This window comes from Oncorhynchus tshawytscha, unplaced genomic scaffold, assembly GCF_018296145.1.
Source record: "Oncorhynchus tshawytscha isolate Ot180627B unplaced genomic scaffold, Otsh_v2.0 Un_contig_9683_pilon_pilon, whole genome shotgun sequence".
NCBI classification, from domain to species: Eukaryota; Metazoa; Chordata; class Actinopteri; order Salmoniformes; family Salmonidae; genus Oncorhynchus; species Oncorhynchus tshawytscha.
The window spans coordinates 19,935-31,032 of record NW_024608806.1 but is presented as its reverse complement, the minus strand read 5'-3'; the positions used below and the strand labels follow the sequence as shown (position 1 = coordinate 31,032).

General features: G+C 42.4%; 1 protein-coding gene across 2 annotated transcripts; it reads left to right on the top strand.

The window, feature by feature from the left end:
- Positions 1–7,409: 7,409 nt before the first annotated feature.
- On the top strand, positions 7,410–9,877 carry LOC121843840 (CD209 antigen-like protein C). Of its 2 annotated transcripts, none has more exons than XM_042313707.1 (6): positions 7,410–7,656; positions 7,959–8,060; positions 8,165–8,311; positions 8,431–8,573; positions 8,793–8,872; positions 9,469–9,877. In XM_042313707.1, exons 1-6 carry the CDS (start codon positions 7,515–7,517, stop codon positions 9,647–9,649), a joined length of 795 nt encoding a protein of 264 aa, XP_042169641.1. In that variant the 5' UTR covers positions 7,410–7,514; the 3' UTR covers positions 9,650–9,877. The 2 variants fall into 2 exon arrangements, with proteins under 2 accessions (XP_042169641.1, XP_042169640.1); XM_042313706.1 differs by having other exon boundaries at positions 8,772–8,872.
- Positions 9,878–11,098: the final 1,221 nt, after the last annotated feature.

Sequence of the window (11,098 nt, the reverse complement as noted above, 5' to 3'; positions counted from 1 at the left end):
TCCTGGTATGATAGTGTCCTGTCCATCATCACAAATAGTAAGTCAAATTCCCTGGGCAGGAGGACTGTGTTGAGATATACTCTGGACAAGATGACCATGTAGAGACATGGAATGATTTATATTGTGCTGCAGAGAATGGTTTAACAATAACCACTGTAACAATCTCTCACACGTATGCCAACGTGTTATATTGTTGTATTAGCATAGCCACAACTACCCATGTCATTTTGTTGATACTTCCCTAGAATTATATATGCATAGTCACTTTAACAATACCTACATGTACATACTACCTCAATAAGCCTGATTTTTAATTTTTATTTTACTAGGCAAGTCAGTTTAGAACAAATTCTTGTTTTCAATGACGGCCTAGGAACAGTGGGTTAACTGCCTGTTCAGGGGCAGAACGACAGATTTGTACCTTGTCAGCTCATGGGTTTGAACTTGCAACCTTCCGGTTACTAGACCAACGCTCTAACCACTAGGCTACCCTGCCGCCCTGATTATCAGGTCTGTATATAGCCTTGCTACTCTTTTTTCAAATGTATTTTTACTGTTGTTTTATTTCTTTACTTACCTACACAAACACACACACACCTTTTTTTCGCACCATTGGTTAGAGCCTGAAAGTAAGGTCTACACCTGTTGTATTCGGCGCACTTGACAAATAAACTTTGATTTGATTTGATTTGAACACCTACAGCAATCACACAGACAGAGACACACAGATGACTCAGAGACAGAGATATCACCAGAAGCAGAGACTTAAGTATAGAAGGCTTGCAGTTGATGTACGACGCCTTCTGGCAGCCATGTTGGAAGACCACCACATTGATTCTAGAAGCAAATCAAATCAAATCAAATTTTATTTGTCACATACACATGGTTAGCAGATGTTAATGCGAGTGTAGCGAAATGCTTGTGCTTCTAGTTCCGACAATGCAGTAATAACGAGCAAGTAATCTAACTAACAATTCCAAAAAAACTACTGTCTTATACACAGTTAAGGGGATAAAGAATATGTACATAAGGATATATGAATGAGTGATGGTACAGAGCAGCATAGGCAAGATACAGTAGATGATATCGGGTACAGTATATACATATGAGATAAGTATGTAAACCAAGTGGCATAGTTAAAGTGGCTAGTGATACATGTATTACATAAGGATGCAGTCGATGATATAGAGTACAGTATCAACGTATGCATATGAGATGAACAATGTAGGGTAAGTAACATTATATAAGGTAGCATTGTTTAAAGTGGCTAGTGATATATTTACATCATTTCCCATCAATTCCCATGATTAAAGTGGCTGGAGTAGAGTCAGTGTCATTGACAGTGTGTTGGCAGTAGCCACTCAATGTTAGTGGTGGCTGTTTAACAGTCTGATGGCCTTGAGATAGAAGCTGTTTTTCAGTCTCTCGGTCCCAGCTTTGATGCACCTGTACTGACCTCGCCTTCTGGATGACAGCGGGGTGAACAGGCAGTGGCTCGGGTGGTTGATGTCCTTGATGATCTTTATGGCCTTCCTGTAGCATCGGGTGGTGTAGGTGTCCTGGAGGGCAGGTAGTTTGCCCCCGGTGATGCGTTGTGCAGACCTCACTACCCTCTGGAGAGCCTTACGGTTGAGGGCGGTGCAGTTGCCATACCAGGCGGTGAAATAGCCCGCCAGGATGCTCTCGATTGTGCATCTGTAGAAGTTTGTGAGTGCTTTTGGTGACAAGCCGAATTTCTTCAGCCTCCTGAGGTTGAAGAGGCGCTGCTGCGCCTTCCTCACGATGCTGTCTGTGTGAGTGGACCAATTCAGTTTGTCTGTGATGTGTATGCCGAGGAACTTAAAACGTGCTACCCTCTCCACTACTGTTCCATCGATGTGGATGGGGGGGTGTTCCCTCTGCTGTTTCCTGAAGTCCACAATCATCTCCTTAGTTTTGTTGACGTTGAGTGTGAGGTTATTTTCCTGACACCACACTCCGAGGGCCCTCACCTCCTCCCTGTAGGCCGTCTCGTCGTTGTTGGTAATCAAGCCTACCACTGTTGTGTCGTCCGCAAACTTGATGATTGAGTTGGAGGCGTGCATGGCCACGCAGTCGTGGGTGAACAGGGAGTACAGGAGAGGGCTCAGAACGCACCCTTGTGGGGCCCCAGTGTTGAGGATCAGCGGGGAGGAGATGTTGTTGCCTACCCTCACCACCTGGGGGCGGCCCGTCAGGAAGTCCAGTACCCAGTTGCACAGGGCGGGGTCGAGACCCAGGGTCTCGAGCTTGATGACGAGCTTGGAGGGTACTATGGTGTTGAATGCCGAGCTGTAGTCGATGAACAGCATTCTCACATAGGTATTCCTCTTGTCCAGATGGGTTAGGGCAGTGTGCAGTGTGGTTGAGATTGCATCGTCTGTGGACCTATTTGGGCGGTAAGCAAATTGGAGTGGGTCAAGGGTGTCAGGTAGGGTGGAGGTGATATGGTCCTTGACTAGTCTCTCAAAGCACTTCATGATGACGGATGTGAGTGCTACGGGGCGGTAGTCGTTTAGCTCAGTTACCTTAGCTTTCTTGGGAACAGGAACAATGGTGGCCCTCTTGAAGCATGTGGGAACAGCAGACTGGTATAGGGATTGATTGAATATGTCCGTAAACACACCGGCCAGCTGGTCTGCGCATGCTCTGAGGGCGCGGCTGGGGATGCCGTCTGGGCCTGCAGCCTTGCGAGGGTTAACACGTTTAAATGTCTTACTCACTTCGGCTGCAGTGAAGGAGAGACCGCATGTTTCCGTTGCAGGCCGTGTCAGTGGCACTGTATTGTCCTCAAAGCGGGCAAAAGTTATTTAGTCTGCCTGGGAGCAAGACATCCTGGTCCGTGACTGGGCTGGGTTTCTTCCTGTAGTCCGTGATTGACTGTAGACCCTGCCACATGCCTCTTGTGTCTGAGCCGTTGAATTGAGATTCTACTTTGTCTCTGTACTGGCGCTTAGCTTGTTTGATAGCCTTGCGGAGGGAATAGCTGCACTGTTTGTATTCAGTCATGTTACCAGACACCTTGCCCTGATTAAAAGCAGTGGTTCGTGCCTTCAGTTTCACACGAATGCTGCCATCAATCCACGGTTTCTGGTTAGGGAATGTTTTAATCGTTGCTATGGGAACGACATCTTCAACGCACGTTCTAATGAACTCGCACACCGTATCAGCGTATTCGTCAATGTTGTTGTCTGACGCAATACGAAACATCTCCCAGTCCACGTGATGGAAGCAGTCTTGGAGTGTGGAGTCAGCTTGGTCGGACCAGCGTTGGACAGACCTCAGCGTGGGAGCTTCTTGTTTTAGTTTCTGTCTGTAGGCAGGGATCAACAAAATGGAGTCGTGGTCAGCTTTTCCGAAAGGGGGGCGGGGCAGGGCCTTATATGCGTCGCGGAAGTTAGAGTAACAATGATCCAGCAGAGACTTAATGTATAGTAGACCTACATAGAAAGAAAGACCCAGGCATTGTTAAAGATGTCAAAGGTCATTTATGCTGAACCAGATATGAACAAGAAGGTCAAGTTTGACAGAGGTGAGATGGAGGAGAGGATTGTGGATATCTACATCAGTGCAGACACCATGAGAGACGGTGAGACCAGCACTAAGAGAGAAGCGACAGCAGGCACTGCTCAAATAATGGACCAGGAGACCAGCACTCAAGTAACACGCACGCACACACACACACACACACAAACACGCACAAAATAACAACATAAAAGTCTCTTGTTTGTTTCCATAGAGCCAGATAGATCAGGGAAGCGACACTTCCTAGTTGCTGCAGTGTTACTGGGGCTGCTGTGTGTTCTACTGGCTGGGATCATAGGCCTGTCTATCTACTGTGAGTTTGTGTCCAAGTTCATTGATTATCACCTAGTTGTAAGAAGTGCTGGTTATTAGGCCTATTTACCTGGTGTTTTACCTAGTAACTGTGTGTTTATACTTTGTAGATTACAGAGACATCACAGATTCTGAGGATAAAAGGAACAACTTGTTCCAGAGTGTTTTCCTTTATAAGACTAACACAACTGCAGAAAGAGACCAGCTACAGACCAGATACAACAACCTGACGGAAGAGAGAGACCAGTTACAGACCAGATTCAACAACCTGACTGAAGAGAGAGACCAGCTACAGACCAGATACAACAACCTGACTGAAGAGAGAGACCAGTTACAGACCAGAAACAACAACTTGACTAAAAAGAGAGACCAGTTACAGACCAGATACAACAACCTGACAGAAGAGAGAGACCAGTTACAGACCAGATACAACAACCTGACTGAAGATAGAGACCAGTTACAGACCAGATACAACAACCTGACTAAAGAGAGAGACCAGTTACAGACCAGATACAACAACCTGACTGAAGAGAGAGACCAGTTACAGACCAGATACAGCAACCTGACTAAAGAGAGAGACCAGTCACAGACCAGATACAACAACCTGACTAAAGAGAGAGACCAGTTACAGACCAGATACAACAACCTGACGAAAGAGAGAGACAAGTTACAGACCAGATACAGCAACCTGACTAAAGAGAGAGACCAGTTACAGACCAGATACAACAACCTGACTAAAGAGAGAGACCAGCTACAGACCAGATACAACAACCTGACTGAAGAGAGAGACCAGTAACAGACCAGATACAACAACCTGACTAAAGAGAGATACCAGTTATAGACCAGATACAACAACCTGACTGTAGAGAGAGACCAGTTACAGACCAGATACAGCAACCTGACTAAAGAGAGAGACCAGTTACAGACCAGATACAAAAACCTGACTAAAGAGAGAGACCAGTTACAGACCAGATACAACAACCTGACTGAAGAGAGAGACCAGTTACAGACCAGATACAACAACCTGATTAAAGAGAAAGGCCATATTCAGGCAAAGCTTTTTGTGATAGGTGAGATGTAATCTGTGATAAATTCTAAGTAAAATAAACAGCAATTATATATCAATGGGTTATATTATATATCAATGAGTATGAAGATACTGGCTATGTTTCTCAATGTGTACACCTTTGCTCTACAACTGAGCAGCATTTTCAAAAGGGATGGAGAAACTTTGACTACAGTTGTACTTCCTCTCTACTAAGAAGAAAACCTGTCTGAAGAGAGAAGCAATCCTGGTGATCAGAGAGAGAGAGAGAGAGAGAGAGAGAGAGAGAGAGAGAGAGAGAGAGAGAGAGAGAGAGAGAGAGAGAGAGATGTGATGGTTCCACTTTTCTGGGCTCCGTTATTTACTTAACAGATAAGCAATACTTAAAATGTGCATATATAATTAGAATACAGCCGTAGACAGAAGTCAAAGATCAAACATCAGACATACAACTGATGTCTCTCCTGAGTTCTGCCCCGAACAAAAGAAAGACGGCATCTTATATACCCGAGATCAGACCTTATGGTGTGATCTCCTATGTCAAACCCTGCATGTGCAGCTAAAGTTATTCTTAACACAAGGTTTCTGAGAACCTGTCTCAGCAGTATGCAAATCTGCCCTTGTTTTAGAGAAAAACAGACGCTGTCTCTCTGTGTCTCGCTATCACCCTCAGTCCCTTTTCTCACCTTTCCTCACAGACGCTGGGCGGCAGGTTTTGGCAGAGAGCTAGACACAGACAGAGACCTCAATACTCAGCTATACAGTGAGAAAAAGTACAATGGCACGAAAGCAAATTAGTTCCAACATAATCAATGGTGGGGGTCTTTAGAAGACCCACAAAATCACCTTTAACCCTTCAGTTGGATAAGGTCCTGAATGGTTAAGTGATGATTCCACCTAGTGGTTAAAATGAGAGATGAACTCACCAAGGAGGTGAAATAATGGTATTACAGACTGTCTCAAAACACACTGGAGATCCTAGGGGAGGGACCTTGGACCTTCTCTCCCAATAGGGTTGATAGGAGGTGAGGAATTGAAGAAACACAAACTGAGATAAAGAAAATTAAGAGAAAGGCAGAAAGAAAATACGAATAGTTATGTTAAGATTTAATAAAAGGAGTGTGTAGACATAACTTACTGGGTACACATTGGTTGAATCAACATTGTATCAATTTCGTTTCAATAAAATTACGCTGAACCAATGTGCAATTGACATTGAATTGACGTCTCTGCCCAGTGGGTCTTTACTCTGTAAAATGCTTGTATTAATAGTTTTCACTAGGAACATGTCATGTGATTTGCCATAGTCTAACACAGTGATCATTTTCAAGGCTCTGAAAGTCAGCTAACAAGGAAACAATGTCCCAGCAGGAGTACCAGCTTCCTGATTGGATGTGATTGGATCAATAAAATAGTGTGACCTGAAAACAACAGAGGTTAGATCTAAGAGGCACGTACACGAGCACACAAGCATCAGCACACACAACACACAACACATACACACACTTCTGAATAACTCTTCACACTGATGTCAGTATAGATAGAGAACAGAGAGTATATCATGTAGTATTTTATCAAACTAAGGCTGGTGGGAGTCATATCATGTAGTATATTATCACACTAAGACTGGTGGGAGTCATATCATGTAGTATTTTATCAAACTAAGACTGGTGGGAGTCATATCATGTAGTATATTATCACACTAAGACTGGTGGGAGTCATATCATGTAGTATTTTATCAAACTAAGACTGGTGGGAGTCATACCATGTAGTATATTATCACACTAAGACTGGTGGGAGTCATATCATGTATTATATTATCAAACTAAGACTGGTGGGAGTCATATCATGTAGTATTTTATCAAACTAAGACTGGTGGGAGTCATACCATGTAGTATATTATCACACTAAGACTGGTGGGAGTCATATCATGTATTATATTATCAAACTAAGACTGGTGGGAGTCATATCATGTAGTATTTTATCACACTAAGGCTGGTGGGAGTCATATCATGTAGTATTTTATCAAACTAAGACTGGTGGGAGTCATACCATGTAGTATATTATCACACTAAGACTGGTGGGAGTCATATCATGTATTATATTATCAAACTAAGACTGGTGGGAGTCATATCATGTAGTATATTATCAAACTAAGACTGGTGGGAGTCATATCATGTAGTATATTATCACACTAAGGCTGGTGGGAGTCATATCATGTAGTATATTATCACACTAAGGCTGGTGGGAGTCATATCATGTAGTATATTATCACACTAAGACTGGTGGGAGTCATATCATGTAGTATATTATCAAACTAAGGCTGGTGGGAGTCATATCATCTATTATATTATCACTTCAGTTGAAACACATGTTTAACACTGATGAGCGCTGTGGGAAACATACAGGTTTAGATTGGCTGGTGTAAGTCACGTGATGACCAGTGTGGTGTTGATTTGACAATTTCCTCTTCACTGTGGTTAACTGTTTCAAACATGTATCACTATAATAAGTCACACAGATGCAGGACAGTCCAGAGAGAACACATAGATACAGAAGTATATTAGAGTTGAGATAAGTAGAAGTTACTGTATTGGACCACAAGTGTGTTAAGATGTCAGAGGGAGTCTATGAAATCTCAAATGGATTTGAAGACGATGAACCCCATGCAATGCAGAACACAGACATTGATGACCAATTATATGCCAACGTAGGAGACTTCAAGCCCAGTCCAAGAAATGGAGTTGTTGCTTCAGGTAAGATTGCACGAACACACACACACACACACACACACACACACACACACACACACACACACACACACACACACACACACACACACACACACACACACACACACACACACACACACACACACACACACAAACACACAAAACACACAAAAACAAAAAACACAAAAACACAAAAACACAAAAACACATAAGCACACACAAAATGACAGGTGTGACAACCCTGTAGTACTCTAGCTTTATTTGTCTCAATCCTGGATGATACAGTAAAACACATTACCAAAGATCTTTAATCATTTGTGATTCAGTTCATGTTCAGTGGTGGAAGAGAATCTCTGGAGTTGCTGCAGTGTGTCTGGGGCTGCTGTGTGTTCTCCTACTGGCTGGGATCATAGGCCTGTCTGTCTACTGTAAGTTTAGTATGTTTTTACTGAGACTTAAGTAGCCTACTAAATTATACTTACTCATTAATGGTGTTTTAGTTACATGTTTCATCAACTTTACCCTTTTACAGATGGAGTCATTGGTCACCAGCTACAGTCCAGTTACAACAACCTGACAAAAGAGAGAGACCAGCTACAGTCCAGTTACAACAACCTGACTAAAGAGAGAGACCAGCTACAGACTGAGAGAGATTTTAATGGGAGGCTTACCAATCTCAGTGAGTAAACATACAGTAGTACATTGTCATTAATCCCACATACTTTATCGTGTGTCTGTATTCATTCATAAAATATCCAGTGTTTTAAGTTGAAGGAGATTCATGTTTTCATCTTCAAGAACAAAACTGTCCTGCTGGCTGGCAGAAGTTTGAATCCAGTTGGTACTTCCTGTCTACTGAGACTAAAACCTGGAAGGAGAGCAGAGATGACTGTCTGGAGAGAGGAGCAGACCTGGTGATCATAAACAGTGATAAGGAACAGGTGTGTGTGTGTGTGTGTGTGTGTGTGTGTGTGTGTGTGTGTGTGTGTGTGTGTGTGTGTGTGTGTGTGTGTGTGTGTGTGTGTGTGTGTGTGTGTGTGTGTGTGTGTGAGAGTGAGAGTGAGAGAGAGAGAGAGGGGGGGTAGATAAGATCAAACATACAGTTATATGTACAGTATATTTATCTTTTTCAATAACAGCAATTTGTCTTCAACCTCAAGAGGAGAGTCTGGATTGGTCTAACTGATTCTGTTAATGAGGGGACCTGGAAATGGGTGGACGGCACCCCACTGACCACAAGGTGAGAGATGATAACTCATCTGTCAATAAGGCCCATTCAACCTTTTTCTATACAGCTTATTGTCACTGATGATACCAGTCAAGACAATTAACTATGACACATTTCTGTATATTATTTAGGATTGTGATGTTCTAACTGTTATATCTGACTGTTTTTAACCCTGTTGGTACTGGTAATAACCATGATATCTGACTGTTGTTAACCCTGTAGGTACTGGTATTAAGCATGATATCTGACTGTTGTTCACCCTGTAGGTACTGGTATTAACCATGATATCTGACTGTTGTTAACCCTGTAGGTACTGGTATTAACCATGATATCAGACTGTTGTTAACCCTGTAGGTACTGGTATTAACCATGATATCTGACTGTTATTAACCCTTTAGATACTGGTATTAACCATGATATCTGACTGTTGTTAACCCTGTAGGTACTGGTAATAACCATGATATCTGACTGTTTTTAACCCTGTAGGTACTGGTATTAAGCATGATATCTGACCCTGTAGGTACTGGTAATAACCATGATATCTGACTGTTGTTAACCCTGTAGGTACTGGTATTAACCATGATATCTGACTGTTTTTAACCATGTAGGTACTGGTCTCCACTTCAGCCTGATAATGGTGATGGCAAACCAGAATATGGTGAGGAGGACTGTGTTCAGATACGTAATAATCAGAGTCCTCTGGAGGCGTGGAATGACGTGTCATGTCGCAGCAAACTCAACTGGGTTTGTGAGAAAGTGTTTTACCATCACCATGACAACATACTGTAACACATACAGTAGCCTACAGTGCACACAACTTCCTCCTTCATTCTCTCTCATTCTCTCTGTCTGTCTCTCTCTCTCTCTCTCTCTCTCTCTCTCACAGACACACACACACCATCACACACCCTCATTCACACATGCACTCGAACACATGCATGCACGTACACAAACGCACACACACACCTATTGTTGTATTTGTTTGTGGTATCATTTTAATAAAAATCCTTCTAATTTGCTGCTTGTTGCTTCATTCAACATTAATTCAGTACATTTGACTTTGTGCATTCACATAATTTTAAATAAAAATATATTCTACAGATTTTTACATGATCCAATTTAGGCCTGTTAATAACATTCTCAACAGTACCAAACAACCATTACATACACTGAGGAGTTGACCGTATCACCAATCGATGAGTGTAGTAGAGATATCAAAGGATATTACTTAATAATCTTTGACAGTCAGTCTTTGTTGTCAAGTTACATATAAGCACAATATCAAATGCTCATATTTGACTGTTGTTCCCCTATATGGGTCCCAAAAGAGGGAGGGGAAGTGGATATTTCCAGTGGTTCAACCAGCTGTCACTCAAAAACTCCTCAACCAATCAGGTTGATCCTCACTGGTTAAGCATATCCACCCTCAATATCCACTTGGTGTAATCTTGTGGTAAAAGATCTATTGTCTGGACATTATAATGACCCATGTTTGTAGTTCTGGACCTCCTGAACATGTTGATGTATATTTGGGAGTAAACAGAGGGTCTAAATCAGCAGAAAGGTGAAAGGAAGGAGGAGTTCTGGAAACTCCCTGAATTATCTTGGGGCTGTTACATATGATATTTAATATATGTTAACAGCTAGTCTTTGTTCTCCACTTCCCCTCTATGATCTATATCTTCCTGGTATGACAGTGTCCTGTCCATCATCACAAATAGCAAGTCCCGTTCCCTGGACAGGAGGACTGTGTTGAGATATACTCTGGACAAGATGACCATGTAGAGACATGGAATGATTTATATTGTTCTGCAGAAAATGGCTTTAAAAAATAACCACTGTAGCAATCTCTCACACTCACACACACACACACGCACACATGCACACAAGCACAGACACAGTATCTAATCTTGTTCTATTTTGTTGTATTAGCATAGCTACAACTACCCGTGTCATTTTGTTGATACTTCCCTAGAGTTAACACCTACAGCAGTCACACAGACAGAGACACACAGATGACTCAGAGACAGAGATATCACTAGAAGCAGAGACTTAACGTATAGAAGGCTTGCAGTTGACATACGATGCCTCCTGGTGGCCATGTTGGAAGACCTCCATATTACCGTAATTGCTGGACTATTAAGCGCACCTGAATATAAACCGCACCCACTGAATTATGAAAAAATATGTATTTGGTACATAAATAAGCCGCACATGTCTATAAGCCACAGGTGCCTA